The sequence below is a fragment of the Plectropomus leopardus genome, chromosome 12, assembly GCF_026936395.1.
Source record: "Plectropomus leopardus strain MGB_pleo_1.0 chromosome 12, ASM2693639v1, whole genome shotgun sequence".
NCBI classification, from domain to species: Eukaryota; Metazoa; Chordata; class Actinopteri; order Perciformes; family Serranidae; genus Plectropomus; species Plectropomus leopardus.
In genome coordinates this window covers 26,905,780-26,932,859 of record NC_142187.1, presented here as the reverse complement: position 1 = coordinate 26,932,859, position 27,080 = coordinate 26,905,780, and the positions used below count along the sequence as shown (strand labels likewise).

The window sequence follows — 27,080 nt, the reverse complement described above, 5'->3', positions numbered from 1 at the left end:
GCTTTAAAATGTGACTATTCTCAGGCAAATTCTGGAGTTATAAGAATGGTGTTTTTTCTCTATTTTTTAAGCAAAATTAAGGATCTTCACTAAATCTAAAAAATATGTGTATTACAGTTTGAAAATCTCTGGTATTCAGTGAAGAGCTGAGAAAACGAGGGAGAGAAAGCAGTCCCCAAATGGACTCAATCCAGGGACACACTATAGTGATTATATGGATGGCATCTTAAACCTCTATGCCACCAGGATGCCCAACTGACATCATTAAAGCAACTGACCCCAGACAATCTTGGAAAATGAAAGGAAATTCAATTAGCCATTATCCTGTAACTGCCTCATGCTGCTAGTGTCCACTGTTCAGCAAAAGTTACATTACAGAGTCTCACTTTAAGTACAAGGAAGGAAAAGCTTCAAGGAAACTCTGGTTTCTTTGATTCGAGGGGGATTATAGCCACACTTTGTAGCTGGGAAAAAATACAGGATGCAGTTTTGATTACATGTTGCTACTTTCCAAAGAAATCTGAACATAAAACCTGAGAAAATTGGCTTAATTTATTTTAAAATCACAGGAAGAGGGTGACAAGCAGCTTATAAGAAATGGCCCAAAAATTGGCAAGGAATTTGTAGAAAGTTACATGAAAATTACCTCAAAATAAGACAAAAAAGAGAAAAAATGAATAAAATAAATAAAATGCTCATACATAAATAAAAAACAGTCCTGTAACATTATTTTAAATATATTATTAAGAGAATTATAAATCTAATTTTCTGGACATTCCCCCTCATTTTTTGATACTACTTAATAATTCCCCTTTTTTCAGATAATTTTCTTGTCACCTGCATTTTTATTTATTTATTTTTTTTCCAGTTGAGACTTTGAGATTTACAATTTTCCATATAATCAATACAGCCTTTTGAGTGCTTGTATTGACACATATGCATTCAGGTAAATCTGCATTGCAGAAGTCAATGTCTAAACGATTCACTGGGATTTTAATTATATTCCCGCACGTCACTTCACATTTCATATCAGCTGAAATAGTTCAGTTCGAGTGCAGAAAATATCTTGAGGGAAATCTGGAGCATCTAATGGCCTACTGCAGCTATCATCCAATAAAAAAGTTAGAGGTTTAACTTTATCTGTCATCCTTAGGCACATAATTGCGCACACACACACGCACACGCACACACACGCTGCATCACACACATTCACACATAGATCTCTTTTATCACATCTTGCCAGACGCTGACAAACAACTGTAATCTCTTGAATATGGTGTCTACTGACACAGTCCATTCTCAAAAACACCAATTTTCAAATGCTCTACTTTCAGTTTTCTTATAATGCTATTACACTGAAAGGACAAAGATAAGCTTCACAGTGTGAGAGTGACAGCAGGGACACACACTGAAGGAAAAAAAAAAATAGATAGTAAAGAACAGGAACAATAAAGATGGAGGTCGCATTTTGTCTGTGAAGAACTGTCCCACAGCGTGAGTGTGTATAGCCCTATGTGTGTTTGTAATAAGAGTACTTGAGCTTGATTGTCTGAATGTAAATGTATCTGTTAAATACATTTCTCTTGAAGTTAACCCTTTGAAACCTGTATTGACATCAGTTTTCTTGTGCAGATCAGGCACCTTTCACAAGCATTTAAACCTTTGAAACCTGAGCAAATGTTCTGAGATACCCCCGAAATTGCAAGAAATGGGTGACAAGGAAATCACCTGAAAATTAGTTAAACATTAGTTTGTTTTTAAATGGAGAGAAAACTATTTTGGGAAAACATCCAGAAAACTACAATTTAAAGTTCAAATCATTATATATTATTATATTTTTTTTTCTTTCTCAGATCCTTTCCTTGTTTTGTGTATTGTTGTTGTTTTATTTTCGAATCTTCTGGCTGTTTTCTCTTTTTTATTTTTTTTTTTTTAAATTAATTTTTTTTTTTTTTTAATTTCTAGCTAATGTGGGGTAATTTTTTGGTGAGTTACTCTGTGGGTAATTTCTTGTGAAGAGTTGAAGAAGAAATCAAGCCAGTTTGCGCACGTTTCAGAGGGTTAATTTCATATTACAACAGGCGATTTCTTTCAACTGGGAAAATCTTTTCGCCACCTTGTTTATTTCAGTTTATTTCCAGTTTTTTGACGTGACTGACGAGGTAACGAACACAGCTGTTATTGGAGAATATGTAAAAAATGTCAGCTGTGATTAAGGTGCGATGCAAAGGTAGTACGTTAAGTCTTTATTTATTGAGTTCTCCCTTCATTATTCTTTAGTTCCTGTAGTGCCAAGCAAAGATGGATGACTGTTCATTGTTGTGGTAATAATTTGTTAATAGTCAGTTCATCAGTTCACCAGGTAATTCAGCAATTTCCAGTCCAAACAACCGTCTGAGCAGACGATAAATTAAACTAATGGTCCTGTAAGTGGTTCACTGAAGCAGTCTTAAGTCACCTTTTCCGTCTTCCTGTCAAACAGATATTCTTGCCCCAGATTTGATTTCAGCACATTTCCACAGTAACATTATTAGTGAACTTGAGCAGGTCATTAAAAGCTGACTGAAGTACTTCAAAAGGTTAATTTATTTTCTAATCATTCTCCTTCTGTGAACAATTACAATAAATCATCCACTCCGCGACGGACTTCAGTGTCACATCAAGTCGAGAGATTTTGTTTTACTGCTACAGGCTGAAAAAATGTGCATATTTGTGCGCACATGGCTGTGTGAGACTGTGCATGTGTGGCAGTTGGTAGTCTGACAAGGATTTTTTTTTTCCACACAGACTACTGAACATAACCCTGACAGATGGTATGGTACTGCTTCTTCTCTGTGCTGTGCTCGTTGCAAAATGCCAATGTCGACAAGTGAAGTAAAACTTTATATGCTTTACAGCAAATGAAAAATAATTCCATTAGGTATTATAACCTCACATTGTGTTGGCGAAGAAATCAGAGGCAGAAGCAGCATCTCATGATTACCTGTTGTAGATGTCGTCGTCCTCTCCTCCCCAGCCCCAGTACTCGTTGGGGAAGCCGTTGATCTTCAGGAACTGTTTTTTACTGAGGCCTGAGACTCCTCCAAAGTAGCCTGCGTAGGGCAACCTGCAGGAGGGGAGAGGAGGAGGAGATGGGATTGATGAGGGAGTGAAAAAAGGAGAAGTTATAAAGGAAGCAGTGAATTAACATGTAATAGAAAAATCAGTTATAATTGCCTGAACAAACAAGACCCTTCATGCAATCCAAAGACTGGCAGCCTAAACTCTCTGCTCAGTTGCATGATGCCTTGTGGGTCAAAAGATTAAATTTCACAGAAATGTTGCTGTATTTCTTTGTGAGATAAACTGATTAGCATTATTATCATTAAAAAGAATAGAAGTTATCATTGTCCTTTATGTACAAACACAAAACAAATGAAAAAACCCACATTGCACATAACTTTTAACATTGTAATTAGTGAAGCCAACAGGATGCAACAGCATTTATGGAAATTTTGACAATGTATGGAAACCAATTTCTGCCAATGTGACTGAAAAAAAGTTCTTATAAGAAAGTACTGGCTTCATATTGTAAAAATAATCACTATCTTATTTCAAAATAAAAACTTTTCTCAAAAAACAGATTTACTGTCTTAAAACATTGACTTACTTATCTCAAAATAACGACTTATTTCAAATACAGATATATTATCTCAAAACAATGACTAACTTATCTCAAAATAATGACATATGTATCTCAAAATAATGACTTATTTCAAAATGACTACAAAACATCTCAAAATAATGACTTACTTATCTCAAAATGAGGACTCAGTATATCAAAATAAGGACTTATTAATGATTTAGGGTCAACTTTAATTTAATTTCTTCTTAAATAATGTTTAAATAAATGACATAAATCTACATTGTACCTTATTAGCGCAAAATAACGACTTAGCACCAAAGGTAATGGGAAATACTCCTCATTAGTTGGAGATACTAAGTGGTTATTTTGAGATATTAAGTTGTTATCTCTAGAAAGGTTGCATAATAATGACTTGATCTTTTTTTCATCACTTTGGTGGAAACAGGCTTCCAAAACAATGACCCTGGTATGGGCGACTATCATTTTAATATTGGTCTTATGTGTTTACAGCATTAATAGACATGGTAAAAAAACAAATCCAACATATATTTAACATTCAATACAAATTCAGTGCAAGCTATGAAGGATGCTGAGATCAGCTTTTTACATACTACCACAGGGAAAACTGAAGCTCCTTTAAGTCCTTGTTGATGATACATTTTCTTGAGCCTTTGCTCACATCAAATAATGGCTGCCCACTCACATTTTAGTTCGTAATGATAATCTTTTTTTCTCCCCAATATCTCAAAGTTAGTGGAAAATGCAAGATACTGTCCCTGTACATTTTCTCAGTGCTTGGTAATTCAGTTATCCATGACTCATCAGCAGCATCATATGATGTGATGCATCAGGCGGAGTCGTTGTGTTTATTTATATATAGCATGCACAGACGGCAAAAATTAACATTTGAATAACATCTTGAAGTGTTTTAGGCAATCAGATCTTTTCCTAATGTGTCTTGTCTTGGATGCATTTTAAAGTGGATAATTTATGGGTGCCTTTCTATAATAAGTGGATAATCCACATCCATATATAATCCACTCAAGACACATTAAATGACCGGGTGTAAAGAGGGGCTCAGTATTTCTGTAACGTAGTAGTCGAACAAACATTGGCTTCTTTTTAGACAATTTACCTCGTTAGCTTGAATGCTAGAATTGTCCTCTGTGCTGCCCTGCCTATTTACTACGGAAACATCAGAAGACGCTGAATTTAATTTCATAATTGCCCCAACATTAAATTAGAGCTCAGAGGAGAATGAATGAGGACAAGAGATGAATGAGAACAGAGGAAATGAAGAAAGGAAATATAGTAGAAACAATTAGAAAAAAAATGTGTGTGTGTGTGTGTGCGTGTATATATATATGTATATATACACACACACATATATATATATATACATATATATATATATATACAAAAGAAGGACAGGTGTTTTTATTTTTGCCTCAAAGTCGTAAGACCAGTGGAGTGGGACGGATGTCAGCTGCTGGTGTCATGACAGGCGCCTGCAGTCTAACCAGAGGCTGATGCATGCGTGTGTGTGTGTGTGTGTGTGTACATGTGTGTATAGTCAGTGCAGTATGTGTTGTCAAAAGTGTGACAGCTCCCTGTTGAAAGATGACAAGAAGAAAGTAATGAGACCGTATGTTGCTGCACTGAGACTCCCAGCAACAATATGGTGAGTAGTGTGTGTGTGTGTGTGAGTGTGTGTGTGTGTGTGTGTGTGTGTGTGTGCGTGCATGTGTGTGTGCATGTACGAACTAAAAAGGACACATGCTAAGAGAGAAGACAAAAATAGAGAGACAGAAACTCAAAATTTGATTAACTGCATGTTTTTCTTAAGAACTAAGTTGAATTTTGTATTAAATCTTGCTGGAAGGAGGATAAACAAAACTCTAAAAAACTATTAAAAAAACTTCATAAACCTCATATCTGTCAGATTATTTCCTGAGAGGATGTGGAATACTCATCATCAACTGCTACCAACTCAAACACTCCTGAGATACAGTTTAGGCATGACAGAAATTTGGCAACAATGTCATGATATTAATTCAAGGACAAATAGTTTGACAAAAAAAAAAGAATTACTATCTAGCAGTCTTATGCTCCCACAGACCTCTCAAATTGCACTTACAGTTTACATCTATTTTTGTGAAGACATGGATGATTTACAGACATCTCCTCCCAGCTGCACAGAAAATCTATACAATCAGCACAGTTTCAAGTTGGACACCCAAGATTAGTGTCACCAATTCACTATCTGACCAAATGTCTCCCCTTCTGCTCTGAGAAATGACGTTGAGTAATGGCCAGCCAGAAGTTTTTTTGCAGAACATTATGCTGTCACAGTGAAGCTGACGTTTGACTTTTTGGTAATACATTTTTTTTCATTTTATCAATATACCCTACTAGACTGCAATTTTGTCATACTTGTATGAATTCTTGAGTTATGGCTGAAAACATGTTCTTTGACCACCAATTTCTAATTAGTCCATTCTTTAGTTCACGTGGACATTTGTGCCAAATTTGAGGAAACTTCTTTAAGGCCTTCTTGGGATTAAAGTCATGACAAGGAGACTGATGGTGTCTCAATGACCTTCACATTTGACCACCAAATTCTGAGCAGGTCATATAAGCGTTTGTGCCAAATTTTAAGAAATTCCCTCATGCTGTTCTTGAGATATTGCATTTATGAAAATGAGATGGATGATAGGTCACAATGACTTTGACCTTTGACTACCAAAATTGAATCAGTTGATCACTAAATCCAAGTGAACGTTCGGGCCTAATATGAAAAAAAAAAAATCCCTCAAGGCCTTCTTGAGAAATCGTGTTCGCAAGATTGGTATGTAGATTGTATGTACAGACGTATGTATTGACAACCCATGTTCTTGTGATATTGTGCTCACTAGAATAAGATAGCTAAGCTCACAGTGACCTTGATCTTTGACCATGAATAAGTTCATTATTGTGCACAAGCAAATGTTTGTGCCAAGTCTGATTTTGTTTTTTTTAATAAAACAAAAACCTTTCGTTGTTATTGCATTGATAAGAAGGAGACAGACGAGGTCACAGTGACCACAACCGTTGAACTATGACCACCAAATTCTAATCAGTTCATTCTTGAGATCGAGTCGATGTTTGTGCCAAATTTGAAATAATTCCCTCAAGGCCTTCTTGACATATTGCATTCACAAGATTGGTACATACAGACGAATGCCAGCCCAAAAACATGCCTCAATTGACAGCTGGCTTAATCTCGACTCCTGTAAGTCACTGAATAGCGTACTAACGTCGACAGTAGATCATGTCCAACCATAAATTTGCTCTTAGTATTTGTGCCAATGAGCTGCAGCACACTCATACTGAGCTCACTCAGGGAAGAAGTGCTTTAAACACCAACACGATTCTGCACAATATAATGGCAATATTATAATGTAATAGATTGCAAAAAGTCCTTTGAAAGACTATAATTTCTGAAATGTTTTTGAAAGAGCCGTGTTGTGAAATGGACTTCAAGGTGACCCTTTCTGCTCACAGAGCTGTCAGGTGTTGTGAGGTGCTAAGGTAATGGAACAGCACTTAATGTGACCTGACTTTCACTGGCAATGTTTTCACCATTTATCAAAAAACTTATAATGCTTTTACATTTGGGAGCAGCTAAGGTTGTTTTCCTGAAGTGACTCAGCTAAAATAAAACATTTACTCTTTGCTCCAGCGTCAGCTCCATGATGCTTACATCAAGAAATGTCGTTAAACTTTGTTTGTTCCTCGCTTGCTGACCTTTTTTCCTTTAATTTGAAGGCTTCTTAAATGCTAAATCTGCCTAACAAAAAAAGTTGGTGGGCTGAGTCAGACCACTTTGACCTTGGGAACCAATTTTCTACGATGATCTTATTTCTACATCAGCAATTAACATCAATCAATCCTGTGACCTTCCTCTCACCCAAAACACCAGGCTTTTCTTTTATCCCCCTTTTCCTTCATTCTCTAGCGACCAAATGATGAAACCATTTTAAGTCGTTACTGATTCACTGCTAATGAGAAATGTTGCTACAGCCCTGCTTTCCACCTGGTGTTGTATTTGTTGCCAGATAGCATTAGCTTATTGAGCACTATATCAGGGGCCTGCTGCAGCCCCTGAGGGTTTTCAGTAGGATAACTCTTGTGGACTGACAGCTCTTGAATTGGATAGGTCACATTCACTGGCCATGTTTAGGCCATTAATCAATGCTTCTGGTGCTTTTAGATAATTGAGGGCAGGTGTGGCATCATTATGCAAAAAGAGACAACTAAAACAGGACACTACTATTCAGAGCTGTAAGGTAGTAAACTGTGGAGCTTTTGGCAACATTGCATTTTGATAACATGCTTGACTCTCTAAGACAGGGATACTCAACTTGCTTTGCTTGGAGACCACTTTAGCAAAAAAAAAAAAAAAATAGGAGCAGCCCAAACATATTTCTAGGATTTTAGGACACTTCCTGGATTTTAAGACATTTCTAAGATATATGGATATGTCTTTGATTTTAGGATGTTTCTAGGATATTAGGATATTTCTGGGATTTTAGGATGTTTCTGGGATGTTAGCATGTTTCTATGATTTTAGTACATTTCTATGATTTTAGGACATTTCGAGGATTTCAGGACATTTCAAGGATTTCAGGACACTTCAAGGATTTTAGAATATTTCTAGGAATTCAGGACATTTCTAGTATTTTCGTACATTTCTAGAATTTCAAGGCAATTTCCAGGATATTAGGGCGTCTGTAGGACTTCAGGACATTGAAGGCTAAGGTAGGGCCTCTGTCTTGTCTATTTCTATTTCTATTTTTTTTATTTTCTATGTCTATTTTCTATTTCTATTCTCTGTCTCTGTCTATTTTGATGCTGTTTTATGCACTGTATCCACGTCTCTTTGCCCTTTGAAACATGGATCAACATCAGTTTCTTGTGTTAAATCCAGATGCCTTTCACAAGCATTCAGACCTTTGAAACTTGAGAAAAGGTTTGAGACATTTTGAAAACAAGGCTTAAAAGGAAATGAAAAACAGACAGAGAAGAGAGAGAAATATTAGACTATAATCATTAGAAAATAATTATATATTTTAAGTTGATTACATTTACATGTTTGCACATTTAAAAATACATTTTTCTTTTCCCTTTATTTGTGCTAATTTCAGGTAATTTTCTGAATTTTGGCAAATTTCTTGTGACGTTGCTCATTGCCTGACATGTTTTTGATTTGAGATGAAGCCAGTTTGCTCATGTTTCAAGAGGTTTAGACATTCATGGAAGAAACAATCACAGTGCAACGTTAAATGAAGAGCTGCAGACAACAGGCTCTCCCTGCACCTCTGCACCTCCAACAAATAAACCTATTTACCTGTCATGCTGCGTGATTAAAAAAAAAGACAAAACAAATAAAAAAACACCGGCAGCAAAATAACGGGAAACCTTTAGTTGTTGATTAGCCTGCTGCTTTTAAAGTAATTACTCAAGATAAGTCGTCATCAGTTAAAGACACACCCTTCAAGCAGATAACCCTGTTGTAATGGAGATGTAAATCCCTGCCGCGCTGGGCTGACATGCCAAACCAAACCGAGCCAAGCCAATTGAAGCCAGCTCATATGTATGGAAAAAGGGTATTTATCTCAGCATCTGACTGATATAAAATATTGAAATGTGAAGCTACAGTACATCACACAGCAACAGATTGGTTTAACAGGCCCAGTATTCAAACACAGTCTTCAAAGTTAATGAGGGTCTTTGCACAAGCTGTAGTCTAGACTTGTTAGTTACGCTTTGTATCATGCACTCTTGTTAGGACTACAGAAGTATGACCAAAATAAAAATTGGCAGCAGCAAACTGTGGTGCATTTTCATGCTAATTCAGGCTTCAGACAAGAATTTCAAAGTATAATGAGATTTAGTCAAATTAAATACTGCCCTATTGTCTGTCAGAACAGACTGTAGGCCATATCTATTTTTTTTCTTTTTTTTATTAGATAGCCAATTGCATAAGGTGTGTCAGATGTTTTTCTTCTGATTATGTCTCCTAAAATGTCTGACCTTGACTATACTGACTCATATCTGTGCAAAGTTGCTACAGCAGAAGTGTTTTCACATTGTTTCTACTGAAGAGCACCATGTCTCTGCCTTACCTAAATTTTAACAATCAAATACACACCGGGCAAGATAGGTTAGGTATGTCATAAATACGAAAGCCAATTGCTTACTAATGTGCAACATCTTTGACAGGGGAACAGACTGCAGCACAACAGCAATGAAAAACCTGAAACCTCCAGAAGAGAGTGGACTTATTACACGTCATATGTAAATTACATTACTGAATATATTTTTCCACAAACTTTGATTAGACCTCTGGTAACACACCAAGCAGTGGTGAAGTGTGGCCTTTGGCAAGCTGCAATGCAATGTCTATTGAAGCTGCGGTGGGCGCTCTGAGCTGCGGCCATCAGCAGAGTCCTGTGACATGCTGACCTATGTTACAAAGAACGTCTTCCTGCCTGAAACACATGAACACAGCTCATGACGGCAGAAAAATATAAAAATGTAATTCAGCGCTGCTCGGTGTGTTCATCGCCTTGGCTACCAAGCTCCTTCATCAGGGTAAAATCAAACTCAAGTTGAAAACCATCACTCACCTGAAGCCAAACTTGTCCATGGCGATGGCGAAGTGCCTTGGCTGGTCATAGCAATGGTAGAGGTTGCGGTCGTCCATCGGGATCAGGTCCACGTCACTGAAGATGAAGCAGTCATACTCTGCTTCCTTCAAAGCCTCCGTGTAGCCAACATTCAACAGCTTGGCACGGTTAAAGGTGTCCTCACCCAACTGCAGGAAAACACAACAGGAAGGATCATTATCTCATTGTTTACATTGTGAACAAGGTGGACGGATAATGCAGCTTCATCAGTAAAACTCATCTGCTCAAACGTGTCGTCATTTGAGACACCAATCAGGACGTGCAATTTCAACAACATGTTCAATTAACTATAACAGATACTGAAACTCTGTTTATATGACGTACATGTGCTTTCAAATTGTGGTAACCTGCAATTTTAAAGTTAAACATAGATTGATACAGGAATTAAAGAGAACACTGAACGGAAACTAAATTAGAAAAAGAGAATTAAAACTGCCAAGTAAACTGCATATAAAGCATGCTTTTTTTCACTATATTGTATGGAAACAACAACTGGATGCTTAACTGCTCCAGGCGCTGTTACTACAAACAAAGGAAATGTGAGTCAGACCGAGCCAAATGAGGTCAGCCTCACATCAAAAGAGTTTTTCCGTATTACTCCAACATGGACTGATGTTTTTTAACCTCAAGAAAAAATCAGTTGCCTGAAACAGAGATACGCTTCTTCTGAAACTCTATCTGGCTAAAGTTTAACACCTCGAAGAAAAATTATAGTATTTTTATAACCATTTTTTGTTATATTTATTTACCTCTGTTGAAGTGGAATTGTTAAAATGAAATGATTAATAGTAAATATTTGTTATAACTGGAGATAGTTTGTTAGCTAGCTAACTAAACAGCTAGCTTGGCAGTAGATCCCTGTGCAACTAGCAAAAACAGCTAATTTTAGTTTTGGTTTGGACTCAGACATAAGAATTTAGAAAGATTAATTTAATGTGCATTCATATGTTGCCTTTCCTCAAATGTCTATAACAAAGGTTGAAAAATGCCACAATTTCCTCAAACATAACCAAAAACAGTCATAACCAGCTAAGATGACGCTTCTGTTACTGTGAATATGAGTCTTTCCAAACCTAATAAGGTCAGGCTTATGTCATATGTTTTCCAGACTCTGTCTATCTCTACCTATCAAACCAAACAGCTAACTGGCTTAGCTGACAGTCCCAAAAGCACTGTAGCTAGCTCCCTGTGTATGTAGCTAAATGTGCTAATTCAGGGGGCTAATGGTGTGTTACCTAATATTTGGACTCATCACACATCTTTTTAGAAATATTTATGTAATTCTGATTTGCCCAGAGCCTGGGCCTTCAACTTACTCAGGGTTTCTGCAGGTGGTCAACCAAATTATTGTTTAGTTATTTATTTTAAATCATTATCAAATTAACATGAATCCAACATATAAAAGCAAAGATAAAATGGCCTATTAGTAACAAAAAAAACTTTATTCAACAAAAATAATGCTAAATTACTGAGCAGCACAGGTCTGTAACAGCACGGCAAATAATTTATCCTGCTGAAAAAAATCAACTTGACCACTTTGATCAGTTTAAGGATTTTTTTGGCATAGCTTTTGACGGTTTAGCTGATAATACCAGCTTGTGATGGCCACTCTAGCTGGTTAATCCATTGAAGTTCGTGTAAAACTGAAACCAAATCAATGTCCTGGAGTATGGAGAAATAACAGTGTCCTGCAGGGAAGTATAAAAAGCAAAGATCATAAACCAGTTAAGTCTACTGTCACAGGATATACATAAAGGTAAATGTGTGCAGCTTGATAGACTGGTCACACCAGCATGTCCGGCTGGTGGCCCACCCAGCTAAACCATCAAAGACCAGCAAGAACTGAGTGATGACCATCTAACCAGCTCAAAGCATGTGCTGGTTTTTACCTGTTTTGTTTTTTTTCAGTGGGGTATTGAAACATATCTACCAGTTAGATGTATTATTAATTCAAGTGTGTGGCATTAATGTGATTCACAATGGATCATTTTGTTACTTTTCAAGCCACAGACTCTGACATAGAGTCTACCTCAGAAAAAAACATGATGTATAAATAAATGAATCTGACATTAATTATTATTTTATAGTGTCATTTTTCATGCATCATAAACGGTACGATAGGCCTACCAACATATTATTGCAGGTCCAAGTTCTGAAAATGCTGAAGACACCTGGTCTGTAAAGCTTTAAAAAATGCTGCTTCCCAAATTTATATGCCAATAACAATGTCAAAATTTAGCATGACCTGTACTCTACTCAGAATGGCCAGAATTATAAAAGAACCAGGTTTAAAAAATACCACAATTTTCCTTTCACACAGCCAAACCTGTCATCAACAGCTGAGATGCTGCTTCAGTTTCAGAGCATCATTAAACATCAGTATTTACTGTCTGCAGCGCTGGTCTGTATTTATCTCCACAGGCAGTATGTTTGTATTGAGCCCAAGAGAGCTGGCTGCTGCAGTGAAACGCATCTGTTTTTCAGTCTCTGCATGGCTTAGGTTCAACACTTTGGCTAAGATAAATGCATTCTTGCCAAGCAGCACAGCGGTGTGAGATAGTCGGGTTAATATATATGTGACAGTTATAAATCCAGTAATGTACAAGGTATTCCACAGTATATCGCTTTCTGCAGAGAAAGGGCAGGAGGGTCAGCAAGAAAGAAATGAAGCTACTGTGCAACCTGACAGTCTTTGGCAGACACTTTTCTGACGCACGTTGACAGTCCATCCTCCTCCAATACTCTCTGAATTTATTCCACTTTTCATGACAAGTACAGCGAGAAAGCTCAGGAAGTGGATAGAGAGACAGAAATGAGCTGTCCAGGAGTGAGTTTGAAATTCAACCCCTTTGTACTGTCAGTACCTGGGACATGCATTAACAGACTGAGTCATCAAGACGATTTCCCCTCAGGAAATGCTTTTATTCACTTCATTGTACAACTAGTCCATTTATTGGAGCACAAATGGCCTCAAGTCCCTCAGCAAGTACAATTTTTATATGCATTGGAGCATTAGCCAAAAATGAATGACCCAGTACTGCAATGGCAAATGAATCACTTAAATCACTTAACAAGTAAAAAAAGTAAAACTACAGTTTTTTAAATGTGAAGATTTGCGTCATTTTTCCGGTCTTGTGTCAATTTTATGTCAAGTCAATTTTATTTATGTAATCCAATATCATAAGTTTAGCTCAGGATGTTCTCTGTCCTCTGACCCTCGCTTCGGATAAGGAAAAGCTTCCCTTCAATGTGTGACAGTGAACTGAATATTTTTTGGGGTTTGGACTGTTGGTTGGACAAAACAAACAATCTGAATATGTTACCACCAATGATTTATCAATTAAATAATAAAATAACTGACAAATTACTAACTAATTAAAGTATTTAGTAGACCCTGTGTAAAATGTAAATAAAGGAATTGTGCCAATAACAGGAAACAAACAAAAAAAAAAAACAGTTGTTGTAAAGTTACTCTATGCAGGACTTGTCAATTTACCAGCGAGAATTAAATCCAACCACAGATCCGTTCGCTTTGTCTGCTTGGTGTTTTGCCTCTCTTTGGTTTTACTTTTTTGATGTGCTCTGTGATTTTCGTAGCTTCCTCTTGAACATGTGCTTACGGTCTGTCACCTGATCGCTAAAGTTCAGACTTCACCTGAGCGCTCTGCCCAGGAACATCCCAAAAACAGCAACATATGAAGAAAATGAGAAATCAGGCAAAGTCTCTGCAGACAGATATTTGTCGCCACACACTTCTGGTGGCCATAATAAGCTATAGCTTTTTTCAACATCCATAGTTATGCATATTTAAGGGCGGGGCTGCTTCAGAGATTTCTGGCCAAAATGCTGAACTCAAGGCTTCGACTTCACGGTAGCTTCATCCATTAGTTTACCGTCTATGATCTATACATTGTATTTGAGAAAAAATTACATGCAGCCGAAGACTGCTATCTTTCAATCCTGTTACTTCAATGTATTTGAGGCAATAACACTGCAAACAGAACTACGTAATTATGTCTTATTCAACAAATCCACCAGAGGTACTGTCCTTGTCAGAAGTTTGTGTCTGTTTATTTATGTGAACATTACATCAAATTTTTTATTTTTGTAATATTTTTTATCCTTTTTGGAATTAAGTCACCTTTTCTTTTTTCTCTTGCATTTTTGACTCTTAGCATGCTGTAATATGTGAATTTGTTGTAGGATTAATAAAGTATTATCTTAAGATTCAATACAAATATTTATGACAAAAAACCCCACCTTCATTCATTTATTGTAATACGTTTTTGTGATAAAGTTAATGGAATACTAGTGAGCTAGAAAAAAAAAGATCTGTATTTACACTGAAAAATGAGCTTTTGGAGCTATCATGACTGTAATGTAGATTTTCATGCAAATCTGACTCGTGCAGTTCTGGTAAGTCCTTATGCAAAACCTCTAAGACGTGACTGGGGCCCCACATGACAAGCTTACATGTTTATGTAGATGTGCTCGGGTCCCAGTGCAGAGCTTCATTCCTCATATAGAAAAAAAGACCCAGTTTAATGAATGTCTCACTATCTTCAGTATGTAGCAGAACAATAAACCACTGTTACATATTGTCTGCAGTCACGTATTCTTTGGCCATTTGGGAAAACCACCCACTTTTGACAGCCTGGAGAATCTCCGAGATGATTAATGCATCTGCTGCCAGTCCTTTCTCCTGTTCAGAATACAGGGTTTTTGGAGGTACACCTGCTTTCATACTGGTACATTATCTGTTCGGACCGACTGTGAATCAAGTACAATGCATAATCCCCCTGGTAAACCCACTAATACCTGAGATTTGAGAGCATAATCCCCTGTGCAGGTAACAAAAAATCTATTGTAACAAATCCACTGCGGCTCCAAATATCAGCTGAAGTGGTCCTCAAGTCTGTTTTTGAACAACAGTCTGTTCAGGAGGTCGGAACAACATCATATGAGGTTACAAGAGCGAAACATGACCTGTGTCAGCCCAGAGGATCAGCAGCTGATATCTGAAAACAAAAAACTAAATTTAATCTTCAAAAACAAGTTTACGTCAGTAATGCAGCATTCAGTTGTGGATTGGGACAATGTGTGTCCTGCAAATAGACAAGTTAAGTTTCTGCAGAAAAAGCTAAAGAAAATATTAAAATGAATTATATTTTATTGTTGGGGTTGCATTGCAAAAATGTGTAATAATGGTCATAAATATATTTTTGAGGATAATATGTTTGAATTATTGTCTTTTATTCTTGCTGTATAGCTTAAATTGGTAAAAATGAGTTTTGATTCTGCTACTTAATACAGTGTATATTGATTTTGTTTACGCTGTTATTATTGTATATAATTGTATATTATGTAATTACTAAAAAAAAAAACATCTAGTACAACTTCTTTTATGTTTTTATACATAAAGCATTGTGTCCAAAGATTGAACATGCATAGTCTGTGGCAGCACTTTGTTTCCCAAAATTATTGCTACTTCTTTGTGAGCTTGAGATAAAATAGATATTCGGAAGCTGTTAACTCTGTTAAACTGTGAAAAATAAAAAGTAACAACATCCTTTTGTAATCTTTTGAATGTAAGTTTTCTCGCCTTCTACGACTAACTTCTAACAACTTTACGCTTCTGCACAAAGTTTCTTCTCATAAGTGAATTGAGCGTTCCCTTTGTGCTGCGAGCAACAATCAATAGAGACACATATTCTAATTTGCTTGAAAATATGTGCATTTGAGAGAAGAAACGAGAAATAAAAGAAACAAAGACTCAGGGAGAGCAGGGCGCAGAACAGAAAGATACTGTCTTCTGTGTAGCTCCCAGCAGATATATCTTTACAAAAACAGAGCCCTCTTTTTGTGCTCCTAACCTCATTAAGCATTATTACAGTAATTGTATATTATTTTAATAAGACAACTGTGTGTAAACCTCCCAGCGTCTCAACTTTATGGTGCTCTACATCTTTCCTAATCACTTCCTGCCATGAGCGAGTTCATATCACTCGCAGGACGTGAGGTAAACTGATGGCCATTATATGGGAGAGGCCATTTAAGCACACAGAGGTAAAGGGATTGATGGATACAGTGTTTTACAAGCTTGAAAGTATGCATGTGGGGGTACTTATTTTTAGCTGCATTTTGTTCCTTTGTTGGGTGTTATATACTCTTATATGCTCAATGTGTAAGGGGGTGTATTTAATATACAAAATGCAACACACTATCTGACAATATAAACTGGCAAGAGGCCATGTGGAGGAGGATGCAGTCCTCCTCTGTGTCTCCCACCACTCCATTGTTGAGTTATTTATTTATTTATTTTTTCAAAATTGGTTCTTTTATTTTGTTGACGCAGTGTTTTCTGTGGACTCTGCATTTTCCCCTGCTGCTGGATGCATTTTTTTTTTTTTTTGCTCCTGCTTAAGGCTGTTGTTTCCTGACCAAAACCTGTCTCCCTTTTTTTCTGCACTGGAAAGAACTGCACAATTTTGCCTACAGAGGCCCACAGGGGACAGTAAAACCGTTCATGTGTGAATATTTGACAAATCAACAAATTACACGTAGACGGGGTGAAATGCGGAAAGGGTGCTCCCAATTTAGCAGACGGCGATTTTTGGCTGCACATTTGTAATTTCACAGGAATCTTTTCACTTTCAAGGACATTTCTGCTCCGTTAGTTTTTGATCAGGCTGGACCATGACACAGCGTGCATATGCATGTGAGCATGTGGTCTCGGCCTTGTGTAAATGAGTTTACTGACAAGTGTGACGAGTATAAGTGCGCCCAAAAAATGGTTTCTAAAAACGCACAGATATGTGGAGCGAATATCAAAACATTCATCACCTAAACCTTCAGTTTAGTTTGTTCAGGCCTTTATTTTGCTTCTGCAACTTCCTCACATTTGTCACATAATTAATTCTAAAACAAAACAGTTACCTGTCACAATGACAGTTTGTTTTGCAAGCTGGCTGCGCTGCAGAAAGGTTCTTTAAATTAAATGTTGTCCAAAACTGTTTGAATTCAGACAACAGGCTCCAGACTACAGGCTCCTATTAGTGCATTTTGCAGAGATTGGCATTTATATATAACAGATTACATTTAATTACTCTCATTTGGCAGATCCTTTTGTCTAGAGTGGCTTACAATTAATGTATTAGGCCTCCAGAGGTAAGAAAACTAGATGTGATCAAAACATTTAAAGGAGCTCTGTACCACTATTTGTTATGTAAAGACATAGTGTGAAGAGAGCTTTTCAGTTCTTTGTTGTGGTGGACGGTCCAGCCCCACATGCATGTAAGTCAATGTGAGTCCTTTTGTTAGCTGATTGCAGCTGCTTTGCACTGCACTCATACAGTGGTTACAGTCCGTTCTCACTCTGAACTAGTCAAAAAGCGCAGCTCTGTCAGTGCTTTCCATATACATGCGTGAGGCCAAAAGCCACCTTCCGCGTCCAACCAGAACGCGGCTGGATGGCATCATATGAGAATGTGCTCATACGTTATCATATGTTGTGGATGGCCGGATGGCGCCAGGTGCGTCCACATGCATTGTGCACCAGTGGTGTGACTTGAAAACGCAGCCGGACAGAACCCGGCAAATGCAGGCATGAAACTGTGAAGGACAGCGCCAGGTAATAACACTGCCGGTAACCACGTAATAAAAGGAGCACGAGTGCACTTATAGGGCAGGTGGATGGGGAGGTTAGATGGAACAACTGACTTTCATCGGGAGTCTGGAGTTCACTTTCCATGTGGACGTGTGTGGGGGTTTTTTCTACATCATGAGCCTCTTCAGAATCAGAATCAGAATCTGGTTTTATTGCCAAGTACATTTACATAATACAAGGAATGTGACTTGGTGTTTTGGTGCAAAACAATTAACATAACGGAAATAATAAAAATAGTGACTTTAAACAGAATAGAACAAAGAAGCAATTTAAATATTTAAAATGACAAAATAGAATATAAAGGACACAAAATGTATGTACAAAAGGTGCAATTGAGGGATTGTATTCCTTTGCCTAAACCTGACCGTCTATGACTTTATTGCCTAATCTTAACCATCGTTACAGTCTGGGCTGTTGTGTAAACATAACGACCATCCGAATTGAGCACTAACACTTGCATTGTGATACCCTTAAAGCAGCAATAATTGATTTTCTATTTGGCCTCTTGGGAGTAGTGCAACAAGTTGTAAACAGAATCAACATAAAGCCCACTGATGTCGATAAGAAGAAAGTGCCAACGAACACTTGCCTGTCTACACATTCAGCAGTTACAGAGCAACACTAGCATCTGTTTGGAGACATCTTAGTCAAATTTGTACTCTCCTTTTAGCTCTGGTTTCATCTTTATCAGCTCCAGAGTAAAAATATCAGGCTCTTTAGTTGTTAAATGTTCCACTTTGTTCACCAGCTAGTTGCTAACTTTGTCTCTTTTGTTTGGTGCTGGACAGGAAGTAAACAATGGGGCTATCCAAACTTTTTTTCTGCAGAATACAGCTGTCAGCTGTAAAAAAAAAAAAGATTTGAGCTGTGACAATTCACCAAAACATGCAAAGTTTCCAAACTAAAACAATAAGCTGTGGTGCCAAAACTCTCTGTAGAGCTGAAGGGAACAGCAGCTCTAGTGCCAAGCGTCACCTTTCAGCTGATAACTGGGATTAAGTGCAGGCAGCAGCTGGGAAAGCAGATTTCTGACTGGAAAACCACTGGGGTGAATCACTGGCAGCCTGAGAAAATATGGGTCGGGTAATTGAATGGAAAACACTCATCATCTGCCATCAAGGTGTCCAGTTGCTCCACTGCAGCGGCTCAGTGACTGACAGCAGGAAAGTGTGGCTGAAGCGCTCCCTGTTGTGGTAGTTGGCAGCTCCCTGAAATGTGTTCAACAGCGTGTGCGAGGCAGGACACTGCGCCTCCAAAAGTTGTAGTGATGCGGTTTGGACCATCTGGAGCTGGTTATCAGCTTCAGTGAAATCGACAATTAACCATCAAGCCATTAACCACCAAGAAACTGACTGTAGATAAAAACAACTGCCGTCACATTTTCAGAGTTCTTCTGAAATATTCATGACAGATCTCTTAGCTGTCTTGAAGGCTCAATGTGCTCTTGAAACTTTTCAAAAAAGGGTTTCCTGAGTGTTAAAAATCCCTCTGCACACACACACCTGTCGAATTTGACAGAAGTCGGCTTTCAGACGTTTCAAGCATTTCACAGCAAAGCAGAGACGTGTAAACTCTGGTGTCTGGGACACCTGTTGCTGACTGATGCTCAGAGAAATAGAGGCATAAATCTGAAACATCACTTTCCAAAATTCTAACTAAAATTTCAATGAAGCACATAATCCAAAGAAAGTTTTTATAAAACTAGATTGGCACTATTTAGATTGACAGTAAAGTGCAAGGTCAAGGGAAACTGTACTTGCTAGATTGTATTTGTCATTTTTATGAATTTCTCTACGGAAAGAGTTTTTAGGAGAACAGTTCTTGTTTTTTGCTCTGTTAGGAAGAGCAAGGGGCTCGGTTCAAGGCAACATTAATTTTCAAACCCACCCACCACCACCACTTTAGCGCGGGTGTTTAAAAGCCACTATTGGAGCTGTTTCCACTCTTACTCTGCATTTTAACAGTCATTTATCATGCCCTTGTGACCTCCTCTTTTTGATCTGGGAACTCCCCACTACCATTGCAGTTATTTTTTTTTTAAATTTTATTTTAAAGTTCACATCAAGTTTTCGAAGCCAAAACTTCAGGAGACAAAAACAGGGGCTATTTGAGTGCAAGGGCAGGATTTTGAGGGGAAGAAAACAAATTCTAAAAAGTGAAATTACTAAATCTCTCTCATAAAATGAAAAACCACACTCTCAGATATGAATAAAATATAATCTTTTGGCTGATACTGAATTTGAGAGAGAACTGCTAGGTTCATGAATGATTTGTTTCTGTTGTTAAGATAAACACATAATATTAAATGCTAGCAGAAGGCTCATATTTGTATATTTTTCTAATTTTATACTTAACACACTTTACATAGTCAGCATATAATTTATTTATTTTTTAAAACATATTTTTATTGACTTTTCAACATAAATGAGATTTAACAACATAGTGCTATTTACATTCTCAGCATTCTTAGTAATGACAAACAAAGTAATAAAAAATGATAAAGAAAATAAAATGCATGTTTGGGAGTCAGCATATTATTGATATTTTACATTTTTACTTTTATATACTGGTTTGAAATTGAAGCATATTTTTTATTTTATTTTCTGTTTTTAATAATGCACATATTTTATATTATTTTGGGTTTTTTTTTTCAAATTGAAGCATGTTGCACATATTTATATTTTGTATTTCTACTGATGCACGTATTTTTTCTAATTTATATATTTTTCATTTTAAAAAAAATCTTATTTATTTTATATTTTACTTAATTCTCATTTCTACTTCTGTAATTCTCTGTGCTTGGTTTCAGAGCGCTATAAGAATCACAATCCCCCTCACTGAATCACTGAAGTCTGATTCAGAACAAACAAATATTTTTGATTAGAACCCCTTAAATCGGGTATTTAGTGCATTGTAATAAAGCGATGTATAGAGTGGGACCTTTTTCAGTTGAAAAATAAGCTTGGCTGTGCACATGGGGAACAACAGTGTTACTGATTCATAATTACCTCAAGCACAAGTTTCAAACAGAATTTTATTTACACATTAATGGACATTTAATGCCTTTACTAGTGTATTGACAGAAGCTGAATTACAGGAGATGAAGGTGGAGTGAGATTGGGAACCAAATGGGCGAAGCAGTTGAAAAAAAACACGTCTTATCTACTATTCCACGATATCTGGGAAAAACGTGCTGATAAGGGTTGTGTGATATGATCAAAAGGTCAAAAACAACCACTAAATGGACTTTGAGGTAAAACTGTTTTGTCAACTTTGTCAAACTGGCTCTAATTCAAACATCCAAATCAATACAGAGATAAAGTCAAATTAAGAGAAGAGAAAATTAGTCTAAAAGGCTGTGAACAACAGAAAAACAAAGACAGAAATTAAGGAAATAAACAAATAGTTCTAGTGTCTTCAGTTCGCTCTCTGCCTGACTCCCGAAGTAAAAGGGAAATCTTCCTCCACCTCTCTTCACTTCCTGCTCTTGTGTCATCACTTACATTTATTTTCTCTGCTCCTCTCGCGCTTCTTGCTCTTTCTGTGTCTGGCAGTGCTTCCCCGGTGTGTCTGCAGTAATCTGGTCAGTCTCTCTCTCTCTTTCTCTCTCTCTACATGCCCTCCGAAAACCAATTAACCCTATCAGCCATATCTGAGTATCACCAGATAAATCCATCGCTGCTCCCTCCGTGAGTGTGTGTGATGAACATATAACTTTCTCCTAGTCAACTGTACACGCACACACACACACACACACACACACACACACACACACACACACACACACACACACACACACACACACACACACACACACACAGCATACCTGGACAGTTGCCATGGAGATGCATTATGGCCCAGCTCTGCCTGAATGATTGTCACCAGACACTGAGTCAGTGTGTGCGTATTCGAATGTAATGTGTGTATGTTTGTGCACAAATTCTGAGTATCCGTCTGTGTGTGTGTGTGTGTGTGTGTGTGTGTGAGACAGGATTTATCAGTCTCCTGCAGATAGATGGAGGCGGGGCCTCTCATCCTATCATTTGGCCGGTCAGTCAGTGCAGGGACAGAGAGACCACAGTTGAGATTTCACCTTATCTCACTTAATGGAGATCGAGTTGAATCCATGCAAGTGTGTGTGCATGGTTTCCTGTGTGTGCATGGTTTCCTGTGTGTGTGTGTGTGTGTGTATGAGTTTATGTGTCAGGTGGAAAAAGGAGCTGACCTTCCCCAAACAGGAATTGTCCAGTCACAGCTTAGCTGATCATAACTAGCTACAGCAGGTCTGTCAGAGGGGTGTGCTGGCTGCACACGGCTCTCACCTCTGATGTTGCAGGAAAACATGGAGGTGGCCGGGACAAAATGGTGGCGGCTAATAGTGTAAACAACAGCAATAGTGCTGACAGAGCTAACAGTAGCTCCTTATACACTGCCTGCTAAAGGCAGGAATTTCACACTGTGACACAGGACACAGAAAAAAGACACAGTTGCTTAACTGGAGTCCTCACTTAATCAAAACTTGTCCATCGTTACTCTCATTTAAGTTTAACATGAAAAAAAAACATCTGTGCTGTATTTACTGTATCAGCTGTGTTGATGTGTTATGTGTATGCGTCTGCTCCATTTATGATTAATATACCCACTTGTTTATTTGTCATGCTGTCATGAATTACTGTTAAAATTTGAATATATAGTAAATCCTAAAGAGGGGATTTTTACCATAAGTGCCTTCAGGTTTCCTAAAGGAGCTATATGTAAAAACTAATTTTAGATAAAAGATTCACAAAAAAATGGTCTAACCCTATCAACGGAGTGTGAAGTAGTAACACCTTTGACGCTATGTCCAAGACGCCTATGTAAAGTTTTGCAGAGATATCTACTGCTAAGCAGCCAGGGACGGGCCGCACCTTCTGTAATAACACATCCTGGCCTGAGGGGCGATGGTGAGTCACTGTAGCCTCTAGTGTGCCGTTTCTGGGTCAGGTTTAGGTGGAGAGGAAACACATATCAGCAGGGAAACAGTCCTCGACATAACACTGGACACAATGGATACTGCGTAGGGGTTACACAAGTGAATTAGTTAATTTGTAAAAAACACAGCAATAGCTCTAGAAAAACAACAGTTTTCCTCATCACAAGCAGCAAAAGTAGAGTCCCTGAAAAAATGAGCCAAAACGGAACCCTTTAAATCCTGACCAACATTGCCTCTATCTGAGATTAATAATTATAAAGATTAAATGATGTAACCCATTTTGTGCCATGCACCTCACTGACAGAGCCTGAGAATGAGTGTCTCATGCCAAAAGCGAAAATTGGCAGTCCTGCAGTAGTTCAATTGGCTACCTAGCTACAGCTAAGGAAACATGCTAGCAACAGGTGTCAAAAGGTGTTTTTCAGATGTCAAAACAACAGCTGCTGCTAGAAATGTCTACTTCCAAGACTTCAGGCTTATATTGTTTAAAAAATGATTATGCACTTTGATTGCGGCAGTTATCTTTGTAAACAGCATATGTGTTTTGCAATAACAGAAAGCTTGACAGGATGGCAGCAGTAATAAGGCAACGGTCAACTGGTAGGAGAAAACACACTGAGAGAAAATGAAAAAGAGAACTGCTGTGTTCATTAGAGCCTGTATGAACATTTGTGACTAAATGCACTCGGCCATGCGTTCTTAATAAAAGATGATGATCCCTTCATTCCCCCGCCACCTGGGAAACAGGAGGCTCATCAAAGCTTGATTAGATACTGCAGTCAACCATGCACACACACACAAACACAAACACACACCAGGCTATGTATATCTAATTCATAACCTTACAGTCTTCAATCACACTCGCAGCAGCAGCATGTTTCCTGCTTTATGAGCGTTTGGCACCAAACACAAAGAGTTAGGAGGCAAGAGCGTGACAGAGCTGGCGTGGAGCCAGAATAACTAATTTGCTGTAATGACTTTCTGGCAGTCCGGACATAGAGGAGCTCCTGAATAAAGCGAAAGGCCGGGCCACGACGGGCAATTCAATTACTATTCCGCCTCCGTGTAGTCGATAGACGCAGATCAGGGCAACTTCGACACAACAGCTGGTGATGATGTGCTACTCTGCTGCGCTGAAACAACGGAGCAAGTCATTTGTTGTGAGTAAATAAGTACAGGACAGCACTCCCAATATGAACTGTAGTGACTTTCGCTTTATTGCAGGGATCTGGACGGAGACGTCCGTATGGAAATTAAAAGTGAACCTGCAGTTCGGTTCTTTTTTATTTCTGGGTTGTTTTTAGAAAAGAACATACTGTACAGTTCTGTGTGATTTCTTTTTAAATATTATGCGTAAAAGGGGTGAGATAAATACAGTAGTGCTGCCCTTTAGAGGGTACACTGACATATTCAGCAAATGCAACAGTTTTATTCCTAATTAAAGGTTATAATGATTCAAAAGGTTCACTGAAAAGGCCAATTGTCTCAACAGAGCTGAAATAACACTGGAAATTAAAATCTCTGCATACAATATGATTTACTTTGCGGCGTTACTTTCTCCAAACGAATAGACAAGATATAAATGTATCTGATCCAAAGTATAAAAGCGCCATTTCTGCAAAGGCCTCAAAACTCAACACACTTTATTACCTTTAGGATAAATGGTGATATTTCATTTTATTTTTTTCTTCTTGGGAACAAATTTAATTGAAGACCTTTTAACCCATTTTAACTTAATGTTTGTTGACAAGAATCAAGTAAAATACAAATGGTAAATATAGCTAAATTATATTTTTTAGACCTTTAATGTCAAACTGTCTCACGTAATTGTGTAGTAGAGGGGCAGATGCTAATGCTAACGTCAGGATTGGCTGAAGACATCTGACTGTCAAAGCCAGTGCTCAAAGTGTTTGGGGAGGCAGAGAGTCCAGCAGACAGAAGAAGAAACAGAAAGTTGAGCTCACGTCATCAGGATGGTTTTACCAAGCTAGTATCAAACTGGGTATCAAGAATACTGAAATTTCACTGATACTGGTATTGACTACTAAATTTGTATCATGATCACCAAACAGTTTCTGATTGAGCTATGCTATCTCTTTATTATAGCATCTCCCCCTATTTTAAGTTCTGAGTGCATTTAGGTACCTTATGGCTGCAGCAAAGTCAAGAAAATATGCTGCAAACTCTAAAACTAAAGTATGCAGCAGAGACACAGGCAGCAAACGACACAGAGACAGACTACAGTGTGATGTCAAACCAGAGAGTGACAAACCAGAGTACAGTTAGCAGCCACCCTGATATGACAGCGTCAGCTGCAGAGAGAGAGAGAGAGAGAGAGGAGAAATGACAAGTGACTAGCACTGAACCGGATATATCAACATGACAGCATAAGCCACAGAGGAAGAGGGCCAGAAACCAAAAGAGAGACAGACGGACGGAGAGAACAAAAGACTGACGGACAGAAATAAAGGGAGACGCACAGAGGAAGAAAAAGATGATGATGATGATAATGACAGAAAAGCTGCCAAGAGAAATGACAGCAAAGGTTAGAGCCGCCCTGTAGGAGCTGACCGGCATGTGTCACTCAGAGAAAAAGCAGACGCAAACAGAAAACACCCTCACACACCCTCACACACACAGACACATACAGATATTGTGCTTAGGAGCTGTCACCTGACATGCATAGACAGGCGGACTGGCAAGCCAAAGGACAGCATCGGGGAGGTGAAGGGCAGAGAATCAAACCCACCTGACATTTTGACAAATACGGAGCCAGATGGTTGCTGTGGCTTGTTGCTTTGACCTGCTGTGCCAGACCTGCTCTCACAGACATATGGGGCTCTGGTTGTGACAAAAACAACTGCGAAGCTGTAAAAAACCAAAAGAGGGGCCTTCTCCAGAGGCAGAGGAGTCTCTCTCTCTGTGTCTCTCTCTCTCTCTCTCTCTAAGGCATAGCAGCCTTAGCGTGCCTCATCACATCTAACCTCTCCAACATCAAGGGCACTCAATACACACAAGCTCCAACACTCCCAGCTGGAAACTATATTCTGCAAACCACCTTTGTTGCAGTGTTAGACATCAGGCTCCGAGCAGCACTGACTCATTTTAACATTAAGCTTACAGTGGTCGATAAAAAAAAAAAATTCCACATAAAAAATAAATGCATCCACACAGAAAACATGTAACCTGTCCACAAAGGAAAATGCATTTATTACAAACAAGCCAGAATTTAAGAAACTGGGAGCAATTTTTGATGGCAGAATTACAGCCATTAGAGAAGGACTAAACAGCAAAATATCTGAGAAAATTGGGACCAAAAAAAAGGAATGTCAATTCTACTATCTGTACTCCCAGCACTCCAGGAATGTTTTGGCCTTTTTGATGCCTACTTTCAATCTGTGCACCAAAAAGGCTGAGTGGAAGTGCCAGAAATGAAAATAAATTGAAATATTACGGGAAAGGTTTTCGTGTTTGGCTGAGGAGGAAAATCTGACAAATCAAAAAAGAGATGACGCCAGATAAAGATTGACAGGAACATATTTTTTGAAGCGGCAGCGGCAGAACCAGCATCTTTACTGCAGAAAAAGCATTCATAGGGCTGCAAATGTTTTGATTATTGATTGTTGTGTTGATTGTTTGTTTGATGGATTGCTTTGTCTTTCAGATGATAGAAAACTGAGGAAAAATTACAAGTTCCCAAAGTTCAAGGTGAAAAGATCAAATTGCTTTTTTTTTTGTTAGACCAGCAATCCAAAACCCAAAGATATTCAGAAAACAACATAAATGCTATCCATGCTTACATTTGTGAAACTGGACACAGATAATGTTTGGCCTTTAGCTTAAGAAATGCCTGAAATGGTCATGTTATCAACACTACTGAAACTAATCACCGACACAGAAGACCCACTACAAGCCTCTACTGGGTGGGAAGCTGACAGCGATGCAGGTGGATCCCCCCCTCGTGTCCTGGACTGTGGACTATCTGACTGGCAGACCACAGTTTGTGCCCCGGCGACACTGTGTCTCATACAGAGAGGGGCTCCACAGGGGACTGTCCTCTACACCACGGACTTCAGCTACTGCACT

The 27,080-nt window shown here is 38.2% G+C and overlaps 1 protein-coding gene across 2 annotated transcripts in view; it reads right to left on the bottom strand.

Moving 5' to 3' along the window:
• b4galt2 (beta-1,4-galactosyltransferase 2) overlaps positions 1–27,080 on the bottom strand; it is a 210,090-nt gene that overhangs the window by 37,402 nt on the left and 145,608 nt on the right. For both annotated transcript variants that reach the window (XM_042497979.2, XM_088085669.1), the window contains exons 5-6: positions 10,297–10,484; positions 2,984–3,106 (exon numbers count right to left, since the gene is read on the bottom strand). In XM_042497979.2, coding sequence (XP_042353913.1) covers positions 2,984–3,106; positions 10,297–10,484 — 311 coding nt within the window. The remainder of the gene's footprint in view (positions 1–2,983; positions 3,107–10,296; positions 10,485–27,080) is intronic.